This window comes from Lissotriton helveticus, chromosome 4_1 (assembly GCF_964261635.1).
Source record: "Lissotriton helveticus chromosome 4_1, aLisHel1.1, whole genome shotgun sequence".
Lineage (NCBI taxonomy): Eukaryota > Metazoa > Chordata > Amphibia > Caudata > Salamandridae > Lissotriton > Lissotriton helveticus.
The window spans coordinates 104,860,283-104,886,064 of NC_136063.1; the positions used below are offsets into that span (position 1 = coordinate 104,860,283).

The following is a 25,782-nucleotide window of genomic DNA, read 5'->3' on the forward strand; positions in this document are numbered from 1 at the left end:
CAAAAGCTGCTATTGGAGCTCTGTTGAGAAATGTGGCAACTTCTGAAATCTGTAAAGTCGCTTCCTGGAAATCTGTCCATACCTTTACTAGGCATTACTGTTTGTATTGAGATGCAAAGGCAGCTGCTCAAGTAGGACATACTTCATTGAGGGATCTTTTTGGTTACAAGTTGAAGTTGTTTACTGCTTCTAAATCTGCACGTTGTGGAATGGGCTAGCTATTCTATACAATGCCCATGACTATTGATGAGGGTTCATTGGAAGAGAAGGATACATTGCTTTCCTGTAATCCTAGTAAAGGGAATCCTCATCAAAGTCATAAGCAACCCACCCACCTCGCCAGACTGATGCCATTACAGTTCTCAACAAATTCTGTATGCAGGATTCCTTAATTTTCTTCAAACAGGACCTGACGTAACTGTCACCTCAGGTGCGTGATGGGATACAGGGGGTACTGTTAGGTTCTTAAAGGCACAGTGTCAGTGTAATGTGTATTCTTTAATGCAGCCTATTGGTTAACAGTGCCTCATATTCCCTTTCCTATTGCTTTTTAAATAAATGTTTGTGGAAGGTTTCCTGTGGTCCGTTTTACTTTGCTAACATGAATTGTATGTATTACCATGGTTTTAAAAGAAAAGTAAACGTAATCTGCCCATTTTTACCCTTTCTATAGGTGCTCTCTCTTTCTCTCTCTCTCTCTCTATTTGTTAGAGAGCGAGATAGATATATAGACATATTATAATGTATAATGTTTAAGAAGTGCTCTGGGGTCTGCTTGGTTGGGACTATTCAAGAACTAGTATTACAGGTAAACAGTTTATCCTTCTTTGCCCCTCTTCACCCCTTAAAATATAAGGAGAGGCACCTTTGGTTGGAACCTGGAAGCGAGTTAAGCTTTTATGTAGTTCGTACCAAGGACTTGCATGTGAATGATCAACTTTTTGTTTTCTGGAGCAAGAAAGGGTTGGCCATGAAGAAGACCTTATTTTGATGGATCGTCCTCTGCATTAAGATCTTCCACACAATGGCAGAAAAGCATCATGTGGAACGTCGGAGAGCCCATTCTACCAGGGCCAAGGCAACTAGGGGCCTGCCTGTCCTTAATTTCTGCCAAGCTGCAGCATGGGTGTCAGTGCATAAGTTCTTGAGAGTATACTACTGCATGGACAGCCAGGGCTGTCAGGGAGGATATTTTGGCCACTTGGTTCTGCAATACTCTAGTTTGAGCCCCCTGTACAGACCCTGTACCTTGGGGAGATAATGATTTGGTATCCTGTCTAAGGTGAGGAAGTATCCATCCCAAGAACAAGTTACTCACCTTCAGTAATACTCTTTCTGGACCGCGGATCCTCGCTGCACTCCTGCGTCTCCATTCTGTGTAGTGGCCACTTTTCAACATCTAAAAATGGCCCATGTTAGTATTCAGCACACAATAATTGTAGAAGCTCCGTGCCTGAGATTGGGAAAAGACTAGAAACTGACATCCACCTGCATGGTGGTGCTTATATGCAGCTGTGCTCCCTCACTTCAATTCCCTTCTTTAAGAGCCTTATTCTAAGTTATTGAATTGTGAATTAATGGTAATGGTTCTCATTTAGTGCCTTACAAATGCATGTCATAAATAATACACCTTGCATATATGTTATGTGCCTCTTGCATTAGGACCCTCCATGCTTGATTATCGTCCCTAAAATGTACTTTGCAGAGCCCTTTGTGACAGACTCTGAAACAATTTAAAAAAGTTCTCTATTGATACTATGTAATGCATTTTGTCGAACAACAGGAGACAGTATTTGAAGCGACGTTTAGATATTCCACCATTGCCTTTTGCACATTGCTCTCCTTCTTTTGCGTTAAAATGATTGTCATGATATACTGATATAGGGTTTTTTGGTTTAAATTGCTGCTCTGACTACTTAACACAGAGATGCTTGTTTGTTAAGGTTTTAGCTAACTGTACAATAAAAATACTATTGACAGTTGGTTAGCACTGCTGTGCATTACAGAGCTTTGGAGCAGCGGGCTGTCTCAAAATGACTGAGTTCATTTCTTTCACTTAAGGTGTGCGCACACAACATTTAATACCTATCATTACGAGGGCAAGCCATTGACCGTAATGAAGTATGTATATACTATTGAATGAGTGAACGGATCTTGTATAGCGTGCAGCGCTAGAGGTACATGTGTCAGAACCCTGAGGCATGACTACTTTTTAACCACATGCGCGCTAGCGGTTTTCCCGCTGCGCGCTGCGTTTTTAAAAAAGCCGCGTTACATGACGAGCTGGGCTCGTCATGAGAGTGCGAGGGGCACAGCTCGTCATGAGCGCGGAAGGGGTTAAAGAGCCAGGTTTTAAGATGTTTCTTGAAAGCTGTTATGCCAGTTGTAGCTCTCAAGGAGGCAAGTACTTTGTTCCATGCTTGAGTACCCAGATACCCAAAAGATCTGCCCCCCCCATACGGGCCAAGCATACTTTGGGATGCAGGCATGGGCAGAGGAGAAGGATTTTAAAGGCCTAGCTGGGGTATAGAGGTTAGCACGCTTATTGAGATAGCTGCCCCCTTTACCATAAAGGGCCTTGAAGAATATCGCCAGGGCTTTGAACTTAATCCTTTCCTTTATTGACAGCCAATGTAGGGCCTTAAGGTGAGGGACCACATACGACCTGGGCTTAGGTCTGAAGATCACCCTGGCCGCAGAATTTCTAGATTTGATAAGTTAGAAATCGGACCAAGGCAGATAAAACTGCACTTTTAGTTTTTTGATACACTCGCTTGAAAGTAGTTGAACACAACACAGGGAAAAGATAGTGTTTGCTTCTGTCAGGGTTTATCCACACGACGAGGAGGGACAGACATTCATACACCTCCGTCACTATTTTGAAGCTATATATAATTCAACTTTAGCAAGAAATTGTACAGATATGTTCAGGAAAAAGATTTGAACTGAGGTTTCTCTTTATAATGCTAATATAGTGAGATCGAATACAGCTGAGATATTCTAATTTTTAAAAAAAGTATAATGGTGCTTAAGGTGAAAAACCGATTGCAATTAAGTAATTTCTCCATCCTTGCCATGTAGGAAAATATGCAGTTAGGATAAAAGATGGTCAGATAAGGCTCCTTGAACTACCAGTTCACCCTTCGCCTTGCAACCATGGACTATTCAATGGCATTTTTTAAAATTGGTTTATAGAAAATATATGACTTAATTCTCATTGTCTTCATAACCTGAGACTAACCTTGCTTGGACTACATTACTTTGCCATTAGTAGATCATGCATCCTCTGTTTAAGTAGTGAGCACTGCTTAAAGGGAGTTGTGCTTGTCTGGTGTCCTAGACAAAAAAGTTGTCAGTCTAAAATAAGAGCTTTCCCCAAGTTCTTCACTACAGTGTGAACAGGATAATCTGCTTCCTTTCTTACCTGGCAGCTGATAATTTGTGTGTCCATTTAAAAAGTTGCCTAGGTGGGTGGTGTTTTTGCCAGTTAGTTGATATGTATGCCAAACCAGTCATGTATAGTTATTTGCCAGTTTAATATATTGACCTTTGCAGGGATGAGTTGGTGTTTCTACTATGCTTTGTATTACACTTCTCTATTAACTCAGTGATTCGTCTTGACAGAATTAGTCATTTTACTGGTCTGCTTTTCCCTATAGACTATAAAGTAATAGCTTACAGTCCTACTGGTTTGAATGGATTAGTCTTCTGCTTGACTATTAGTCTCTCTATCCGTTGTTATGCCCTGTACCCTTGGAGTGTTTTCAGTCGGGTTGAGCCCAATGTTTAGATGTCCCAATGATCTGTATTTTTGATGCACCACAAGTTACAAAGTAGACTTTGTTACATTTTAAGGGCTATCTCAGTGAATCTCCTTATCATTCTATTGTTGCCTCTTAAGCTTCCATAGGAAGTTTGTTCTGCATCCTATCCATTGTTTCAGCAGTATTTGGTCATGTAATCCCACATTCACTGTGTTTTGCCTGAGACTGAAATGGATGCCTAAGGTTGTTGGTTAAAGAGATGGTTTCTATGTTTTTTCATTACAGTCCTTGATTGCCTTCAGTCTACCTTTACAGGCAGTTGATTGACATGTATTTCCTATTGTAATGGAAACTGGCTATTCCCAGTTTGATGGCAGGTGTTTTCACCCAGAAGGCAAGGAGAAAGGGTGCTAAAAATATCTATAATTGAATAGGCACTTGTGATTGCCCATCTTCCAGACTTAGCTCAGTTGCTTTATCCATCGACTGTAAGGAAAAAGATTGGGACCTGGCGTAAAGAAAATGGCTGGTAAATAATTAATACTTTTCTGGTAAAGTAGCTTAGTCTCAGTGCGCCTGCTGAAACAAAGCCATTTAGAGCATGCAGTTTGACAAGAGTGTATCTTAATTATCTACAGAAAAGTGCAATGGAGCGAGAGAAAGTCCAGATATTTGGTGAAATTTCTCTGATCTGTGTTAAGTCCCGAAATGACTTCTCCAAGGGACGCATACAGTTGGATTTCAACAGTGGGCTCCAGGTAAGAGAATGGCTTTGCGCCTTTTGTTTCTCTTTTAAATAAAATCTTGAATTTGTTCAGTACTAGTCAGTAAGTGGATTGTGGAGATTATTGCTGTGTGACTATTCATACACTGCATGATGCAGTCATAATGGAATCACATTCACCTGTCTCTGCTGTGCTAGATTATTGTATTGATTCAATAGTTCTTAATTGAGGTCTGGGTTGGGCACTGTTCCAGAGTGCTAGGAGGGAAAGTAAGTTTAAGCATTGTCATGGTTTGTTTATTAACACTCCATCATTGTTATGTTATAGTTCTGCAATGATTATGATGAGCCATTGGATGAAGAATTAGCCCTTGCAGAACCAGTCAACATTTATATGTTCAGCAGAAAGGGGGGTGGGAGCACAATGCCTCACATTCCAGCTCAGTGCGCCCCTTTGCAACCAGGTAAATGCAGTACAAAATTAGTGCTTACTTGAACTTTAGCTGTAGTTCTTCAATAAAATAGGTGCAGACATTGCTGTATATCTCTAGACACGTGTTTCTGGGTTCAGCCCTTCTTCACTAGAGAGCAGCAGTAGTAGAAAGCAAAAGAAAAGTAATCTGGGGTTGCTGGAAATGCTGCCAAATTCCTCTCAGGCCACAGTACCACTCACAGGCACACAGGTGCAACTCCAAAGCTCACATGGGGAGCCTTTTGAACAGAAAGGGGGGTGGGAGTACACTGCCTCACATCTCAGCATAGTTCACCCCTTTGCATCCTGGTAAATGCAGTACAAAATTAGTGCTTACTTGAAATTTAGCTGTAGTTTTTCACCAAAGTTGGTGCAGACATTGCTGTATATCTCTAGACACGTGTTTCTGGGTTTAGTCCTTCTTCACTAGAGAGCAGCAGTAGTAGAAAGCAAAAGAAAAGTCATCTGGGGTTGCTGGAAATACTTCCGAATTCCTCTCAGGCCACAGTCCCCCCCCACAGACACACCGGTGCATCTCCAAAGCGTGTCAGCTAGCAGGCTCAAGGGAGCCTTTCTGCTCCCTTGAGCTAATGAGCTGACGAGCTCTGGTTGATGAATCTGCGCACAGCGAGTGGTCCAGAGACCTGAGAAGACTTTGGGCTGCATTTCCAGCACCTCCAAACAAATGTGTTGCTCTCTACTGAAGGAGGACAACTATCCTGAAACACATGTCTAGAGATGCACAGCACTGTCTGCACCAACAAGGTTGAAAAACTAAAGCCTGACACCGAAGTAAGTGTTCTAATGGACTGCATTTACTATGATGCATCGGGGCAAACTGAGTGCTGGGATGTGAGGAAGTGTACGCCCACCCTCTTCCTGTTTGACCTTTATATGTTGCCTCTCTCTGGTGGCTAATGCTTCCACAGACTCCTCACCTTATGACATATTTATGAATATGCTCCACGTGCCGGACTGACTCCAGCTGCAATGCTTCCCACCCAGAATTTGATTACCTCGGAGTTTGAAAGATGCAGACCGGCACTGTATTTTTTTCATAACTCATTAATGTGGGGCTGGATATCTTGGTGCTTCACCAACATAGTGTCCTCTACTTTCAACAGTGAATAACTCAGATGTCTTAAATATCGAGGGGGGGGACCAAGTTGCATATTCTACAAACAATGTCCTTATTAGACTTGCACAGCATCTGCTTGTGGTATTTTTGCTCGGAACATAACCCAGCATCCTACAGCTCATGTTCAAGGATGCACCCAAAGGCTTTCTGGTGTCGTTGCACCCAGACGTTGAGGTACTGAAATTCTGAACCTTGTTATAAAAGTCATCGTGTCATGACGATTTTGGTATCAGCAGAACGAATATGGCGAGTGCAAGATGTATGAGTATTTTCGTCCTATTCCAGTGACGCGATCACCATGAAATCAGGGAGTCCTTTCTAAACCCTCGGGTTCCATCTTGCATACGGCAGCCATTTTGTGGTTGCCCTCACATAGGCCGGTGACAGTGGCCGAACGAGTCTCCAAGCACACGTACACTTTAGCTGTCTTCTGAATGACCTGAGCGAGCGACCCTCTTGCCTGAAGCCAAACCTGTCAAACCAGTCCCTTTCCCGGTAGCTGATCAAGATTACGGATCGAGACACATCAAACCTTTTATTGCGCATAACTATGTCTTATCTTGCTCACACCTGTCTCTGCTCCTTTCTTTATGATCCGTTTACGATGGGGATGTGCCCGTTTCTATGGTGGGTTCGATCGACCTGTCTGATGAAGAATGTTGAGTTTGACCAATAATTGATTATGGGCTGAACAAACTGAAAAATGGGCTTGTCATCATGATCCTGCCTTTTCTTTCTGTGAAAACATGTGAGTGGTCAACTGTAAATTGGAATGTTTGCCTGAAGCATAATATTTGGTATAAAAAGGGGTGACTGTTTTTTGTAAGGTGAGCAGTCTCCTGAGAACATACACCGTGTTGTACTTCTAGGATCTCTGTTACAGGCTGCAGCTAATAAAATTGATCTTTGACGTCACCAAGAAGTACCCCGTGTCTCTGTACTCTAAGACAGGTGGACCCGGAGACTAGGGCGTTTTCCCTGGCGCCGCTGGGTCTTAAATAACCCGGTTCTTCAACATTCATCGTCGAGTAAGTCCCTCTACAGAGAATGACCACCCAGAAGATCTTATCACAAAAAGTATATAGGAAGGAAAATCTTTTAATGAGGTAATGCCCGTTGGCTGGGTCCAAACTGGAATGGCATGTTGAGCAAAAAAAACGATGGCTTTAGGCCCAGATCTCTGTACTGGGGTGAATGTGTGACATCGTTCTTCAGTCTGTACATCAATTGTTCCTTTTGAAAAAGATGAATCAGTCATTTCTGAATCCATCATCCAACCTTGCACAGGTCATGGCCTTCCTGCATGTCCAATACTCTCTGGGCCACTCACCAAATAGACCTGTTTGCTGCCCTCTAAAATGGATAATTACTTTGCCTTTACCTACCCACACTTCATGGGCAATGCACTATGGATGAACTGGTTAGGGTTCTTTGTCCACGCTGTTCCCCTTTTATCCAGTATTGGGATATCTTTCATAGATTCACATGCCTGAATCATTTCCCGTTGCCGAGATGGGAGTCCCACGGTAAAATACAAAAGTAGTGTTATAAATAACAAATAGACCAAACGAGACCAAAAGGCCAAATCTTAGTAGCCTATCTACGTCCTTAAAGGAAAAGGGCCAAAAGCCAGCTCAAACCAATCGCTATCAGCACCCTGAGTGCTACTCCGTTTTTTTCTCTTCAACTCTTCAAGCAACTATGTCTGACAAGAAGGACATCTTCCGCTCCGGCAGGACCTGTGGGAAGAAGAGGGTCCATGTTGATGACCTTCATGAAGATTGTCTTTATTGCCTCTACCCCAAACATGAGGCTAAAGACTGTAAAGTCTGCCGTACCTTTTCCAGCAACACTCTGAGGGACAGGGAGCTAAGATTCATTTTATGGCTCAAATCAAAAGAACATCCTTCTTCTAAGGCTAAGTAAGAGGACCGAGCTCCACATCTAGCAAGAGAGCTAGATCTCAAGAAGGCTCCTCAGGTGAGGGAAGAAAACATCAGAAAACTTCTCAGGAAAAATCTCTTCACAAAGAGAGGAGTTATAAACAATCCTCCGAGCAAGCATCATCTACGCCTTCTACTCCACCCACAGAGCATCCAAGATACTCTTCTTCAGTAAAAAACACAAAAAATCTGTGTCGACAACGACTTTTACCACATTGTCGATGGTATGTGTTACATCATCGACGGCGACTATTTCGATGACGGCTATTATCTCCTATTTCTTTGATGAGGATTACTGCCTCGACAAGACCATCGTCAAAACCTGGTCGACGACGCATCGTCGACTAAGAAGCCGATGACGAGGCTACCATCGACGAAGATTCCAACTACGCTGTTGACGACGACACCGTCGGCGGGAGAGACATCGACGATAATACTGCAGACGACATTGTCTATGAACATGTCTGTGATCCTACCACCGTCGACGAGAGACATTCCTACCATCCATATTTCCGCACCGTTGCCGCCCCAGTCGAGAGTTTATCAAATAAAGACAATTCAGAGGCCTTTTCAGGACTATAGTAAAATTTCTCCTCTACCACTATCCCATCTATTAGAGTGCTTCATGGAGGATGAAGATTATGATGATGAAAAGGAGAATGATCCATATAGAGTAGCTCATAGTCCATCTGAGCTCAACGTCTAAGTGCCAAGACACTGACGAGAACAATAATTACCAAGAGGAGCATTATTTCCATGAGCAATATATGGCTCCACGTCATACATACCAGTTGCATCACAGGCAGGAATCTCATCAGAGGGAAATGGCACTTATTCAAGACCTGCAGGCTAGGTTGGCGGATTATTGTCAGAGATTTCCTCCGCAACAGGTTCCAGCAGAAAGCACTCTTCCGCAGATAGAGGTTCCTGTTCCGGTACTAGAGCCTACTCTACCTAGTACGCCTGCTCCTGCACAAGGTCGACCTGACACTAGACACAAAGACACTTCCTCATCAGAAAAGGAAGTTGAGAAAGGCGAATTACCAAACCAGGCAAATGTTTGAGATCCCTGGGATGATTATATCATCGAACACCATCTCCGCCTCCGCATTTCCTCTCTGATTCTCCTCCTGTAGACATCGGAGGATTTCATAACTTGAGGCAGAGAGCAGCTGCTAGGTTCCAGCTCCCTATTACTGTCAAACAAACAGACTGTTTCTTACATGAGTTCAAGGAAGATACTACAAAGATCATACGCTCAATCCCAATCATTGATTATATCTGGCAGGAGGGTGTGAAAATCATGAAAACGCCAGCACCCATAACGGCTGTGCTACCTCGTATAGAGAAAAAATACAGCGCTCCAGAGAACAGTCCATCTTGCCTCATAGGTCACCCGAGGCCAGACTCGGTCATATCTCAGGCTGCACAGCGCCGTTCAAAGAGTCCTGCAACACCCATTACCACTCCTCCAGACAAAGAGGGACGCTGTATGGTCCTTTTGGGTAAGAAATTCTCTTCAATGGCTGCAGCATCAATTAGGGCTGCTAATTCATTGGCAATCATTGGCCGTTATGACCACCAAATGTACAATAATATAGCAGGATTGATAGACCTTATCCCGGAGGATCAAAGAGAGGAGGCCCAGAAGATTTTATTAGAGGGAGTTAGCGTGCTGCCTCAGAAACAATTGATTGTGCTTTGGACATCACCATTAACAAGTTTTTGGCAGTTAACTTCGGCAGCAGTTCTTCGGCGCCAAGTTTGGCTTTAAGCCTCTACTTTTAGAGTCAATCATTTTTATTGAGCGGGAACATAGCACGGTACACAGCCCAGCTGCCTACATCAACTTGCCGGCAGGGCGAAACCTCAGTGCAATGACACAGCGTTTGGGTCTACATCCCGGAGGGCGACCCTGCGTTTTCGTACCCGGGTATTTGCCCCACCTGTGCTGCAGTCAATCAAGGGAAAACAAAGGTCATCATCTTTGGGTCCTATCAGCGGAAAAGGCAAGCACAGTGGCAGCTGGGAAATACTCAAATAAACTCGGTGGCCTCTTACAACTACCTGGGGGTTTGGTTCTCGGAACGGACCAAGGCCAATATACATCTAAATCATCAGGCCTCTAAAGCCAATAAGGTAACACACTTGCTAAAACAACTAAGTCAGAACCTGATCAGTCAATCTGCCAGCCCAATTCTGATAGCCCTACGAGCAAAGCTTCTCCCTGCGATCTCCTATGGTCACATGGCCTTTCCTGGGAAGTTGGATGTCCTTCTCAACTCAGCCCAAGTGAAGGCATCCAAGTTGGTGTTACATATACCAAGGACAGCAAGAAGATCCAGGCTGAGACTGGAACTTGGCCTAGCAAGACCAGACTTGATTTGTCAGGGGGAGCTCATAAAACTGTATCTAAGGGTACTAAGGGCCCCGGCTAACTCCCTAAAACACCACTTGAGATCGATCTTCGAAGGGCCAGCCTCGATATGGCACACCAGGCTGGGACACGCAATCAAAGCTTTGAGGATCGAGGAAGAAAACATTCCGCGGCAGGACATACAACTGAACGCATGGAAGAGAGCCATCAACAAACAAGTTTATGAAATCTCTTTTGACCTCGACCACAAAACCCTTCGTCGAAGTCCCCATTTGGACCCTTTAAACAACTCGTACATGGTAGGAAAAGCTCAATCATACCTAAGTGAGGCTCTAACAACTCATGCCCGAAGCAAAATTCTATACATAAGGCTGACCACACTTGGGATAGCAGACTTCAACCCCGCATGGGCTCAAAGAGGGGAACCCACATCTTGTAGGTTATGCACCTACACAAGGGAATCTTGGCTGCACCTCCTCTGCTGCTGTCCTTTTTTTGACAACGATCGACGGCGACTGTTGAGCCCGATTTGCCTCACTCAGAGCATAAAATGTTGCTCCGAAGCATCAGCCTTGTGTTTCTCAACCACCAACACAATGACCCTAGCGAGATTGTCGAAATTTGTCCACCAAATTAGGCTAGCCCTAAAAGCCAATAACGAAAACATCTTAACACCTGGGAATTCAATGCCCGAAAGCAGCGAACGATAGCTGAAGTAACATTGCCACGTCGTAGAATTGACATTGCCCTCCCATGAAAGAAACGTCCGTCGTCAAGACTAACACCAAGGCACACATGGTTAGACAACAGCCATCTACATGGGACTTAGATAGGGGTGCCGCACCCCCTCACTTTACTCTGCTTTCTTTTTTAACTCGCTTTTTCTTTTTCAATTGGCACACCAGTGCATCTTTTATCAAGCAATGAAGCTTACAACCACAGTTTTTTGTATTCTCTTCTTTTACTGTAAAGATTTTAATTAATTGTACAGTTAATAAAAATTCATTCATGCATTCTGCAGTGTCCGCCTTTTGTCAAAGAACAAACATGCAAAAAGGAGAAACAAAACAAGCCACACCCCCACCTCCCCCTCTGTAAAATGACCCCCCTCGCACCCCGCTCCACATCAGCTTCTCTCATCTCAGGGCACTTCTACAATCACTAGATTAGTCAAAGAACAGTCAGCCCCCTGACTTGGATACTGGTGACTCCAGGGAAATGAGTTGCAGAATCTGCAGGTATTTCTGGCAGGTTACTTCTCGGAGGTCCTTCGACAAGAGCTTCAAAAATGGGCCCCACAGTTGAGCATCTTCCGACCCCTTCCCATCCAGTCCCATCGATAGCGGCTCCATCGCAAAAATGTGCCAAAGCTGTTGGAACCAATCCCGAGAGTCGGGCTCGGCCGGAGAGTTCCATTGCGCCAGGAGCAGTTGCCGCACAGCCAATAGCGCCAGCGCAATCTGTCTACCTTTCAGTGAGCGCAGGGGAAAGACTTTAGGGTAAGGAAGCCCTAGCAGAGTGTACTCAGGAGACCAGGGAAATGTAATCTGAAACGCAGCGTCTAACTCATCTAAGACCGTAGTCCAGTACCTCTTCAATTTTGGGCAATGCCACAACAAATGCGCCAGCGTCCCTGTAAGGCTGCCCCCATGCCGGCAGAGGCCCGACTTGGAGGGATCCCACACCCTAATGCGTGCTGGGGTATAATACCAATACGTCGCTACTTTGTAGGCTGACTCGGTACCCGCAGTGCTAGCAGCCGTGTGTTGTGCACGATAAAAGACGTGCTCCCACTCCTTTTTCGTCAGCGGGCGGCTCAGTTCCATTTCCCATCGAACTTGCGCCGCCGTACGCTGCCTCCTGGGCTGATGCACTATCATCATGTATAATTCCGAGATAAGTTTCCGGTCGTCTTTCTTGCCTACCAACCATTTTTCGAGCGCCGTCAAAGGGCGGGACATGGAGGCCACATTAGCTGGGTGGGTGACCTAGTGCGCCACCTGCGAATAATAGAAAGCATCAGTAACCGGCAATTGAAAGAACTCTTTTGCCAGCCGATCGAACGGGATCAAACCATCCAAGTCAAAAAGGGAACCAACCCTCTTGCAGCCTTCCTCTCGTCAGCGATGGAAGACCGCGGACGCAACCCGGTGGAAAGTCCAGATTATCCACGATAGGGATCAACGGGGAGGGGAACGAAGTCCACCCTTTGCATTGAACCAATTGATCCCATGCCTTATGGGTCAGAGACGTCACCGGAGAGGAGTAAAGGCCCCAGGCTCTATGTTTGCGTAGCAGCCAAAGCTCTCTACAACTATTACACCCTGCCACCATCTGGTCCATAAAGTTCCAATGCTTGCTGGACATGGGCCTGTTCCATTCGACGATATATTGCAAAACGGTCGCCTGAAAGTAGGCCGTCAACAGAGGAAAGCCCAGCCCTCCGGCTGCCTTTGGTGCGACTGCCACGGACAGGGCCTGCCGTGGCCGTTTGGTGTTCCATAAGAACGTATTGAGAAGCCCCTGCAGCTTTTGAAGAATGCCGTGCGGGGGACTTAACGGCAACATTTGAAAGAGGTACAGTATTCGTGGAAGTACCGTAATTTTTAGAGCCGCCAGTCTTCCATACCAGGCCAGGTTAAGACGGGACCAATCCGCTAGGGTTTGCTTAACCTGCTCAACCAGCAGCGCGTAGTTCAGGGATAGCGTTTTGGCAATAGAAGGGGCCAGCCGTATACCCAAATACGGGATGTCAGATGAAGCCCACTGGAACTCCAAGTCCTGCTTCAAGTCCCGGACATCCGCCTCTGGAATGGATAGGTTAAGGATTTGGGACTTGGAGTAATTAACTTTGAAGCCGGCTACTTTTTTATTTTTTTTTTATTTATTTTTTTTGGATTATAAACTTTTATTCGTCGTCCATGCATGCACACAGCTTTCCGCCTACAACCCTGGGGCCGGCAGCAATCGAGGATCATGTCAATACAATATGCTGGTCCGTTGTTCCTGAAAGGGAGAAAGGAAGAAATTGTGCAAAGCATTCCACCGGCGTCACCTTGTCCAGTTGCCTGAGTCTCAAGTAGAACAACAACATTATCATGCATGGACGCCAGTGCCCCAATTCATTACTCTCCAGTGCTACAGGAGGGTGTGCTCTGCTTTCTCCAGTGCTGTATTAGTAGTCTCTTATGGTGCGCGCGTTCGACTACGTGGTCTAAGTCTAACATCCCAAACCCAACATGCCCACTAACCCCCCTTCCCTCCCCCCTCAACTGCCTGTGCGCCTCTTCCCGTGCGTTACTGCCTTCTCAATGCTATGTGTCTTGTGCCCCAGCCAAAGCCTCCCGCTCCCTCCCCACCCATCCATTCTCTCACACACTCTGTGCCCCTAACCTGAGGCTCTCCCCTTGCTTGCAGTCTGTGTCCTTGGTCTCTAGTGTCGGCGTTACCTGGGTGTCCCTCCCGCGTGGTCCCTTCAGGAGATTTGAAATTATCTAGTCCTCGTTGTCCCCCCCCCTTCTTTCTGCTCCTCAGTCTCCTCCTGATCCTCAACCGTGTCGTTTCTGTTCGAGTTGTATGTCAGGTATTGGTCCCAGAAGTTCCGCGGCCTACTCACAGGTGGTAAGAGTTCACTATACAGCTGGGATTGTGTGCAGCTGTACAACATAGCCCCTTCCCAGCCTCTTTTAGTTGGAAGCGGCCCGCGCATCCAACACATTGCTATCGCTCTCCGTGCCATAATTAACCCTATGCCAGCCAGGCGACGCGTAGCTGGGGGTAAGACTTTGGTATATCCCAGCAGAGCCAGTGCCGGATCTACCGGGAGCTCCGTCTCCAGTATCCGCCCTAGCTCGAGAAAAACCTCTTCCCAGAAGTTGTTTATCCCCGGGCAGGACCAAGCCAGGTGTAGGAAGTCCGCCACTGACGCTCCGCAACGTTCACATTCCGGCGTCTGCCGGAGTCCATATCTGTGCAAGCGTTCCGGAGTGTAATATACTCTCTGCAAAAATTTAAACTGCACAAGCCTATGCCTAGCATTCAGCGACACCCGTTTCGTGTTCTGGCAGCAATATTTCCACATTTCGTCACTTATCTCCGTCTGTAAGTCTCGTTGCCACGCCTGTCGGGCCTTCGAGGGTTCTTGCGTTCGGTGACACTGCCCCATCCTGTACAGTCGTGCTATCATCTTGCTGCTCGACTGTGTTTTTATTACGTACGTCAGTTCTGGTAGTTCTGTGGGTTCCGCCATATCCGGGCCCAGCAGCTCCTGTAGTGCCGCACGGACTCTGTGCAGATGGAAGCGGTGCAGCAGCGTCGTAGTGGTCTGGGAGGGAGCAACCTGTTCCCAGGTGACTACCTTCCCGTCCTTAAACAGGTCCCCCAGCTTGTGTATGCCCAGCTGATTAAGGGCGCGCGTGACCCCCTTTTCTCGCAGCGGTGGGAGCCAAATGGCCCATTCTATCGGGACCAGGGGGGAATATAGCAGTGTGCAGTCACGACTTCTGGCCAAAGAGTGCCATGCGTGATTCGTACTCGTAATAGAGTCCAGAGTGCCAACACGTCGCGTAGCCGGTTCGAATACAGTAGCCGCTGGCTGGAGGGGTTTCGCAAAGAGCGTCTCTAGAATCACGTGAGGAATATCGCTATCCCCATGTACCCAAGTGTGTAAGTGCATCGCTTGCGCGACTCTATAGTACTGTTCTACGTCCGGGGCCCCCAGACCGCCTTGGTCATATGGGAGGGTCAGGACTTGCCACTTAACCCTCGGTTGTTTACCTCCCCATGCCAGTCTCGTGAGAGTCTGAATGAGCGTTTTAAAGAATGCCTTAGATAGGACCACCGGTAGGTTACAAAAGAGAAACAAGAACCTCGGAAGCACCAGCATTTTCATGAGCGCAATGCGACCCGCGAGGGACAGCGGCAGCCTACACCATCTGTCAACATCGTCAACCAGCTTCATGTAAGCCACTCCATAATTTTCCCTGATCAATACATCCGGGTCCGGGTGTAGTTTTATGCCTAAATACCTAACCGGATCTTCCGACCACTGCAGTGGGTAGTCCATGCCAAATTTATTTGTCACCGGTGTCAGCGGGAATGCCACCGACTTAGACCAGTTTACCTTTAGACCAGATAGGGCTCCGAACTGCACTACCTCCCTTAGTATTGGCGCGAGGTTAAGCTCCGGGTCCCTGACGTACAAGAGCGTGTCGTCAGCGTTCGTGGATATGCATATCTTATATGTAGGGAAATTAATACCTTCATGGCTATGGTATTCTCGGAGTGCACACGCTAGGGGTTCCGCTACTAGTGCGTATAGCAACGGGGAGAGTGGGCAGCCCTGTCGTGTACCCCTGCTGATTCCGAACGCCTCCGTGACCGTGTCACCAATTCGTAGCCTCGCCGTCGGTTTGTAATAGAGAGCGCCTATCATCTGTAGAAAGGGTTCACCCAGGCCCAGTTTCCTAAGTACCCTGGACATGAAAGGCCATTCCACGGAGTCGAAGGCTTTCTCCATATCTAGGAATATTGCCAACGCCTTATTCTCCGGTTTCACGTGCTGCATCGTCCCCAGGACCGTACGAATGTTGTATGTGAGGTTCCTAGATGGGATAAAACCCGCCTGTTTCGGGGCCACCAGGGTAGGGGCGAGGAGTGCAAGGCGCGTCGCCAGTACCTTTGCGTACAGTTTAGCATCAACATTGATCAAGGAGAGGGGTCTGTACGAACCGCATTCCGTGTCAGGCTTCCCAGGTTTGAGTATCGTTATGATGAGTGCCTCTCGCATAGTCGGGGGCATAGAGCCTTCCATGCATATGTCATCAAATAATGCTGAGAGGTAGGGGACCAGCAGTTCCTTAAAGGATTTATAGAAGCCGACAGTCAGCCCATCGGCGCCCGGAGCGCTACCCGTCCGCATACTATCTAAGGCCTCCTCTATCTCCTCTCTCTGGATGGGCATCATAAGAAATTCTCTTTGTGAATCGGCCAGTTGTGGCATTTTAATATAACTCAGGTAGTCGTCGATTGCGCCGTCCATTCCCGTCGAGTTCGATTCGTACAGAGCAGAGTAGTACCGCCTGAATTCCCCGACAATCTGTTCCTCGTCTGTGAGTGTCTCTCCAGTACTCGAGATCAACTCTCCAATCAGCACTGGCCTCCGCTCCTGTTTAATCATCTTAGCCAGGAGAGAACCAGGCCTTTCACCCTCGCCGTACACGCATGCCGTGGCATATTTGCCCATGTGTTGTACCTCTCTGTCTGCCTCTGAGTGATATTCTGTCAGCAAGTGTTTGATCTGGTCTAGTGCGTCTCCCTCTGGTTCCGCCTGGTGCCTCCCTTCAAGTTCCTTCAGCTGGCTCTCTAAATATTTAAGCCGCTGTCTAATGGACTTCAGGACACTGGAGTGTTTGGCCATGGCTATCCCGCGTATGTAGACCTTAAAGGCCTCCCACAGCGTCTGCAAACTTTCCACAGAGCCCGTATTCGTCTCAAAAAAGTTTTCGATTTCATTCGCGAGTTCCCCTCTGTACACCTCGTCTAGTAAAGAGTACGGGGGGAAGCGCCACGTAAAGGGTGGGATCCCGCGTACTGGCGACTCCAGGATCAGGAGGAGAGGAGAGTGGTCAGGCAGTGTGCGTGGCAATATATGACAGTCCCTTACAGTATTGTATAGCTGCCGTGATACAAACCAGTAGTCTATTCTCGTGTGCAGTGCATGATACGCTGAATAATGTGTGTACCCCCCTCTGGAGTGATGTCTACTACGCCATACATCCAAGAGATCCAAGTGCACCATTTCTGTTTGGAGCACCGTGGCAGCCGCCGACGGGCTCCTGCTCGGTCCCGCAGATCTGTCCAGATCCGGGTCAAGGACCAGGTTAAAGTCCCCGCCCCAAAGCATATACGAGTAATCCTACATCTTACATCTCCGGACTAAGTCCGCGTAGAAATCAGGTGAATCATAGTTAGGCCCGTATACATTCACAAGCAGCAAGTCATGTCCCCGGCCCCTGCATCTGCAGATGACGTACCTCCCCTCCGGGTCCGTCTCCAGTGACGTCAATGTGAGTTTGGAGTGTGGGTTTACCCATATTAGTGTTCCTCTCGAGTGTGTGGTAAAGCCCGCTGCAATACTACAGCCCACTAACCCCTTGTGCTGTAACATCCTGCTGGCTAGCGGTAAATGTGTCTCCTGTAGGAGAGCGAGATCTATGTTATGCCTGCGCAGGTAACTAAGGACCTTTCTCAGCTTCCTAAAGTCGTTTAGGCCCCTGACGTTCCATGTCAGTGCCCGCATATGGGCGCTAGCTGTGTCGGACTGAGGTGTAACGGTCTCAACTCCCGCCATAGTGTATAGTATGTGCGGTAAGACTACTCTGCAATAGTATCCATCGCTCTCGTGAAGCAGGGTTAGGCAGTTGACATAGCATGTTGGTGTCGGTCCCAAGGCTCGGGGGACTCACCCAATTCACTACTGGCAGCATCTCGGCAGTCAAACACCAAAATAACTGGTACTCAAATACAAACCCCAACATTCCCCCCACCACCCACAGCAGACCCACCCCAATTTGGCCTTGCAGAGTCCCATCCCTCCCTAGCAACAAGTAGAACAGTCCCACGTGCACAACGCTCAGAAGAAGTAGGGCCACGGAAAAGACAGGGGAACGTGTCCAGTTCTTTCAAGTTCTCTCCCGCCGCCGGCCGCCAAAGTGAATCAATATCCGCTCGGCTTTCATCCATCAGCCATCAGCCGTTTCCGCCAGTTCCAGTGCCGCTGTCGCAACTGCCGCCCTTTGCCCTTCATGAATCACCTCCTGGGGAGGGCGACCCGGCCTGCGCCGCCGTCTCTGTTGTCGCCATTGTCCAGCGGAGCCGGTCTCCGAGTTTTTCCCTGGTTGTGAGTCTCCCGCCGGTTCAGGTTCTTCTATGCCCAACAGCCGGCAAGCTTCAGTGAGAGAGCGTATCTGGTGTACTTTGTTGTCCCATTTAAACACAATCCGGAACGGGTGCCCCCAACTATACGTGACACCTAGGCGTCGCAGTTCTGCAGTCACCGGTCTGCATGATCTACGCTTCTCCAGGGTGATGGCCGCCAAGTCCTGAAAGAGTGTCGGCGAGTGATCGCCATAGGTGACGGCGCCCAGTTGTCGCGCCTTGTTGAGAATCTCTTCTTTAGTGCGAAAGTCCTGAACGCAGACCAGGATATCTGCCGGCAAGGTACTCGAGGCTTTAGGCGGACCAGTCCGATGTGCCCTGTCCAGAGTGATATTGGAGTCGGCCGGTCTACCCAGGATATGGTTGAAGAGGCCCTGCGTGAACTTGAAGAGATCTGCTGTTTCCGGGGTGGATTTTACCCCTCTAATCCGAATGTTATGCCTCCGAGATCGGTTTTCCAAATCCTCAACATGCGATTGCAAGTCAACCTGCTGGTCATGGATGCGGATAATTTCTTGCTGGAGCGCTTCCTTCTCGACATCCCGGCCATCGCTCTTCGTCTTTAGGTCCGCTACCCGCTCTCCAATGGCGTCCGTGTCTCGCCTCAGTTCCCGAATATCCCCCTTCAATTCATCCTTAAGGAGCTGGAGGTCTTCCCTTAGGCCGCCAAATAGAGATTCCAAGAAAGATCTCGTAACTGGCTCGTCTGTGCTTTGGGGGCTGTTGCCCGAGGCGCCGGCCGGTGACTTAGCGGGCGCCGCGTGGGTTCCAGCGCTGTGAGGGTCGGTTTTCTTCCCCATAGTGTTGGGAGTGAGCAAGTCCTTGATGGACCTTTCCTTGCGTACTCTGCCAGTCGCCATACTCCTCAGACCCGCCAGCAGCCCAGTCCAGGGTGCGTCGGGCCGGAAGTCGGTCGCAGTTCCGATAGATAAGTACCGGACAATTGGGGCTAAGAGTCTGGCCCCAGTTGACCACTGGCTGTCTCCTCTGCTCCAAATACTCTCGCCGCTAGAGCAGAAGCGCCGGTGTCTCCCCCTCATTTACTGTACCAAATCTCTTCCGTGTCAGGCAAGTGGGCAGTTCAGGGGGCGGCAAGGCGGTCGGAGTCTAAAGTCGCAGGACCAGTCGCAGGCCTCAAACGGCTGATCAGTGCTGGGGGATCTGTGCAGAAACTGTGTAGGGGCCACCGAGTGAGCAGTAGAGGTGTTTGGTGCAGGGCCCCCCCCCCCCGCTCCGTGTCCCTGACGTGTGGGCCCTTGTCTCCTCCTGCCACTTGTTGCTGCCCACTGCGCAGGTCGGTTCTCCGTTGCTGGTCTCCCGGTGCTCAATATGGGGTGATATCTAGTGTTGCACCCTCCCGCTGGGGAACAGTGCAGGCTCACCGAGGGCGCCGTCCCAGGCGCGGTGCCAGGCCTCCCAAAATGGCGGGTCGTCTTGCTGTTCAGTTCCCGCCGGGCGGAGGGGGAAAGCAGGCGCTCTGCATCTGGGGGGGGCTCACCTCCTCGTTCACTGTCCCCTTGCCGGGGTGCGTGCCGCCCAGGTCGGGGTCCGATTATCTACCCCCCGCCTCTCACCTCCGGCCATCTGAAGGGCCCCCCAAGCGCCGCCGTCCTCCTCTCCGGTGCACACCGGCAGCCCCGGCAGGCCGCAGGGCGAGGGCAGCACCGATGCTCAGGTGGGGCGTCAAGTCCGCAGAAGCCCCCGCTAGTGAATGCGGGAGGCCTCGCGCGTCGCCGCACGGGCCGGACCTGTCGCCACCACCGCTGTCCGCTCCGGCTTGCTCCAAGTCGGCCTCCAGGCTCCGCCCACCACGGCCTCGTTCTCGCCGCTCCGCACAGGTCAGGCCCCAACGGCCGCGACAGCCTCGGTCAGAACCAGGCGCCCCCCGTCGCCAGCACCCACCGCAGGCGGCTCCGCTGCAGCAACGCTGTTATTAGGCGTTTCAGGAGACCCCTCGGGCCGGGATCAATGCTGTAAGTATGCTAAATTCGGCGACCGGCGGCGGGAGCTCGGCGGATCACGTCCACTCACACCGCCATCTTGGCCACGCCCCCGAAGCCGGCTACTTTCTGGAACACCGACAGTTCCTTTGAAAGGCTGCGCAGAGAAGAGTAGGGATTGGTGAGCGCCAAGATAACATCGTCTGCATAGAGGCTGATCTTATGCAGGTCAGCCCCAAACTTAATCCCTGCAATGTCCAGATTTGATCGAACGTGCTGAGCGAAAGGCTCCATATAGAGCACAAAAAGCAGCAGGGAGAGGGGGCACCACTGTCGTGTCCCCCTCTTGATAGTAAACCGTGCTGACCGACAGCCATTCACTCGAACCACTGCCCGAGGACCCGCATAGATACACTGAATCCATCTCAGGAAGTTGTCCCCCACCCCGAAGGTCCTCAGCACCGCAAACAGGTATTCCCAATCTACACGTCAAAGGCCTTCTCCGCGTCTATGGAGAGCAGGAAGGCCTGTGTCCGCGAGCGGTGAACCACATCCATGAGATGTAGCAGTCGTTTTGTATTATCCCCCCCCTGCCTGGTACGGTTCAATAATCCCATCCATCAAGGGGCTAAGCCTCGCCGCAAGCACGCCCGCAAAGAGTTTAGCAGCGAGATTGGCCGGTACAATCCGCACTCTACAGGGTCCTTCCCTGGTTTGAGAATGACCGTAATGGCAGCCTCCGACATGGACGGAGTCACCGCCCCCGTGTCCAGAAAAGAATTAAAAAGACGGGTCAGGAGAGGAGCCAGCTCCCTACAGAAAGTCTTATAGAAAATAGCAGAGAAGCCATCGGGCCCCGGAGACTTCGCAACTTTTAGTTTTGCAATCGCCGAGATGACCTCTTCAATGCATATCTCCGAGTCTAAACTGTCTGCTGAATTCCTATGTAAGAGGTAGCGAGGTATTCCGCGATTCCCGTAGCAGGCACTCCCTCCGCTTGATACAGGGTCTGGTAGAACCGGCGAAAGGTCTCTATGATAGCAGAGTCCGTGGTATGTTCCACCCTCTGCGAATCCATCACAGCGTGGATCGTATGCAGCTGAGTGCGCGCCCGAAGCCTATGTGCAAGCATCCGCCCTGGCTTATCGCCACAAAGATAACATTTGTAACGAAGTCGCAATAGGGCGTGCATGGCTCTATCCATGTCGAGATGCTTCAGCATGCGTCTATTCGTCTCCATTTCTCTTCAAACCCGTGGCGCCCCAGTTCGCTTATGGATCGCTTCCAGGGCCTAAAGCCACTACTTTTAGACCCGAGGTTCAGATGAAGATCCTGGACACTGCCTACGATGGGGATTCACTATTCGGGAAACATATTGATGATGCTCTCTTAGCAATTAAAAACGACACAGACACAGCAAAATCTCGAGGTGCTCTACAATATAAACGCATACCTTTCAGAGGAGCCAGAGGACTAGGATTCACTACATATCGGGCGTCTGTCCATCAAATCATTAGTACTGTCAATACCAGCCTCAGTATCGCCAGAATTACAATCAGTCCTCATACCGTCAATCATTGACGGCTGGTTTCTCTCGCCAGGGCGGCCGTAAGCGAACACAGCAACAAAGCCGTGACTCTGCCAGAAAGCAATGAACTTCGCAGGGTGCCAGTCCACATTCCTGCCCTACCCGTGGGTGTGAACATTTCTGCTTATACACAGCGGTGGCACAAGATCACTTCAGACCGCTGGGTGCTGGACCTAGTCACCAAAGGTCACACACTGGAATTTGCCCAGAAACAACCTACTACTCCGCCATGGGGTTCCCCTCCCCTCGTCTTGATCATGCTCCTAAAGGAAGCAATAGAGGAAGTCCCATCAGCGCACAAAGGAACAGGTTTCTATTCTTGTTTCGTCCTAATCAAGAATAAGTCCGGAGAATGGAGACCGATTCTAGATCTCCGCAAACTCAACACATTTCTCAAGAAGCAAACATTCCAGATGGTAACACTTTACGATATCCTGGGATGGTTAAACGAAGGAGATTTCAGGCCTTCTCTGGAAATGGAAGACGCATACTTTCATATACCTATCCATCCGAAACATTGAAAGTATCTACGATTCACATTGGCTGGCACCTACTATCAATTCAAGGTGCTCCCGTTTGGCCTAAAATCAGCACCGCAGATTTTCACCAAGTGTTTAGCACTGGTATCAGCGAATTTACGATCCCAGGGGATCTAAGTTTTCCCATACCTTGACGATTGGCTGCTCAAAGCTCCGTCGGAACAGGAAGCCAATGTTGCCACAACAGCTTGTATCCATCTGTTCAATACTCTAGGATTCACTTTGAATAAGGGCAAATCAAACTTGCTGCCAACTCAAAACATCTTATTCCTAGAAGCATCTCTGAACACCATCCAGTGCAAAGCATTCTTGTCTCAAGATTGAGAGGTGTGCCTTCAAATATTAGTGACAACAATTTCAAAAAGAGGGTCAGTTTCTATTTGAACATTCAAATCGCTCCTAGGGATGTGCTTTTCAGCAATCAACTTGGTCCATTTAGCACGGCTCAAAATGAGACCTCTGCAAGAAGAGTTACAGAAACATTGGCAACAAGCATTGGGTTCTTTCAAAGACGTTATCCAAATACCTTCTCGTATGGTGGATGCACTCCATTGGTGGTCCCAGACAACAAATCTTGCCCAAGTTCTCACTTTTCTGCAGAACATCCCAGACTTTGTGTTGACAACCGATGCCTCCATGGAAGGATGTTTAGGTCATTTGCAGGATTTGCAAATCCAAGGAAAGTGGTCTCAGATACAGAAGCAGCAGCACATCAACATCTTGGAGCTTCGAGCCACAGTTCTGTTGAAGGACTGGGTTATTTAAGGCCCAGCGGTGCCAGGGGACAACACCTAGAACCTTCGTGGGATACCTGTTCTGGCGCACTAAAGACAGAGACACGGGACACTTCCTTGTGCGTCAAATATCAGGGTTTATTACTGCAGGGAGGCAAAAGTCACAAGAAGTACAACAGAGTGTAGGTTCTGAGAGTCTGCTCCCTTTGCATATGTGAGTCGCTCTCTTTTATACAGGATTTTGTCATTGCACAATATGTAAGCAAAAGGTTACAACTCATTTCCCACAGTAAAGTTCAAAGGATCGCTTTCATGTATTCAGAGCACCGGAACATAATTACATTACCTTCACCAGTTCCAACTGTAAAAGCACATCTTCCCACCATTAGGTACATTCCACTTGAGTTGTAAATAAACAAGAGAAAGAGACAAGAACAGCTGCGAGGAAGTCAGACAACAGGGAAGAGGGAGTGTGAGGATAATATTGGATGCGTAATCGTAGCCTAAAAGGACTTGATCCCAGCACGTGCGAGGCTGAAACAATAGACCGGCACGGCAGGATCACCTCCGAGCGGAGACAACTGCTTTAGCAGTGTCCTCCCCCTACTCATAAAAGACGCATGAAAAGGCATATGCTTCTTCCGTGAAGCTTGGGAACAAAAGGGGTCACGATGCGGACAGTTGCCTGTTCGCTGACTACGTGAGGGCAAGAAACAAAATGGGTGCCGTATCTAAAATGGAACCCGAGCGTCCATTTGAAGAAACCTGTAATTGTAAGGAACTCTTCTGAGTAGTATGGCGAAAACGCGTACACTTATACAACTCGTCATTTACGGTTCATTGATACCCCATTCGTCCATATTCGGCGGTGCCCAAAACGTCGTAACGATTTTTACGGAACCTCAGACGCTCCTTTTGCCCTCATGTAGGCAAGAACTAGTCGAAGTCGGAGTCGATCTCGATATTCATCAGATCATTCAGATGTTGTTGGAACATAACTCTATCCATCAATGTCTCCTTGGAAACAGGTGGCCTTCTTATACACGTTGTAGCACAAAGGCCACATAAGGCAGGACCACACTGTACACAAAGACAACACGTGAACACAAATGTCACGACAACCCCTATAATCATCAGAATCTTCCAACCCCAAGTCGACATTAGACCCCAAAACCATCCTAGAAGCGTCCAATCTCCTTCGTCCTCGTGTATGGACTCCGAGATTTTATGCAACTTTGAGATGGCTTGATCGACAGTTGGAGCGTTATCAGGTATAAAAATGCAGCAGCTCGAATGGATGACCTTACACACACCACCTCTATCTGCTAGTACAACGTCTAGAACCATACGGTTCTGTAACGTCATAAGCCTATCCGCTTGAAGCTCTGCTGTCAGGTTACCAAGGGCACTTGCAGTTATGTTAGCAGTTGACTCTACTACACTAGTTAACTTTCTCAGATTTCTGCTATTGACTATGGGGCCCCAAAACGGTAGAAAACCCTTGAAGAAGTCTCCTGCTTCTTGACCAGAAGTATCCTCTTTACTAATGACACCTCTCACAACTCTGGTTTTGTGATAGTCGGCAGCAACAGTGAAAGTCGGGGGCAAGAGATTTGCAATATAGCAGGTACCTGAGAAGTCATGTGGTAACCACGTATATGCTCGGTCATAACATACAAAATAGGTACCCTTGGCAGTCAGAAAGACAGGGGAAGAGAGCATCGGTAGAACGTAAGTATCCACACAAGCACTCTTCCCAAGCTGGGCTCTTGGATTTCGGCCACGACCTTGCAGACAAAAGTGGCCTAGGTGAGGTACAATCCAGATTGGAGATGAGCTTTTAAGCTGCCTATCACCCACTGATATACTATACTCAGCCTCACTAAGGTACTTATAGGTTTGCACCTCCTCTTCTGGGATAAGTGACGTATCGAAGATATCTCTATTTAGATCGGCAATAGCAATCATTAGAGACTTGTGATACGGGCCAGGACCAAAGTTTGCTGAGCGTGGCTCTCGATGGGGGTAGGAATCTAGTGCACTACGGAACATGGTTTGGAATGCCCGAACTGACCCTTGGGGGCTGTACAGAAGGGCCAAGTATGGGATACCCCTGTCCATTGTATGTGGCATTAGCCCACACACCCAACAGTTTGTAGTATTTACCACCAACTGATGCTGATGCAAAAGTTGCACAAAGGAATTGTTTCTAAATTCCGCACGTCTGACTTGTTCATGTTGAGGCAGTAGGTGAAAAGAATGTGGAGAAACAGTAGAGACAAAATTTAGATCATGAGAAGGAGAGGTGGGTAAGGCAGAAGGCAGCAATGATAGAAAACCAAAATATACTCCACCCACCAGCAGCATAGAAACAGTTAGGAACAACGTGAAAACCTGTTATAAAAAACACTTTGTTCGAAATGTGCTGTACAATTTAGATCTTTGCACCGTCTTTTCCTCTATCTTCGACAGCTTGGAGAACTCCATCCTCTAACAACCGTCCGCAACGTTCTTGACGCACTTCGTTCTGGGTAGCGATTATCAATTCCCAGGGGTTCCCGGAAATCGACAAAAGAAATTGACCTAATGTCAATTACTGCTAAACAGAAGGACGTGCCCGTGCGG

General features: G+C 48.4%; 1 protein-coding gene across 4 annotated transcripts in view; it reads left to right on the forward strand.

Moving 5' to 3' along the window:
- Positions 1 to 25,782, forward strand: part of NUGGC (nuclear GTPase, germinal center associated) — a 1,180,213-nt gene that overhangs the window by 543,496 nt on the left and 610,935 nt on the right. For all 4 annotated transcript variants that reach the window (XM_078686520.1, XM_078686521.1, XM_078686519.1 and 1 more), the window contains exon 14: positions 4,403 to 4,522. In XM_078686520.1, the coding sequence (XP_078542646.1) occupies positions 4,403 to 4,522 (120 nt within the window). The remainder of the gene's footprint in view (positions 1 to 4,402; positions 4,523 to 25,782) is intronic.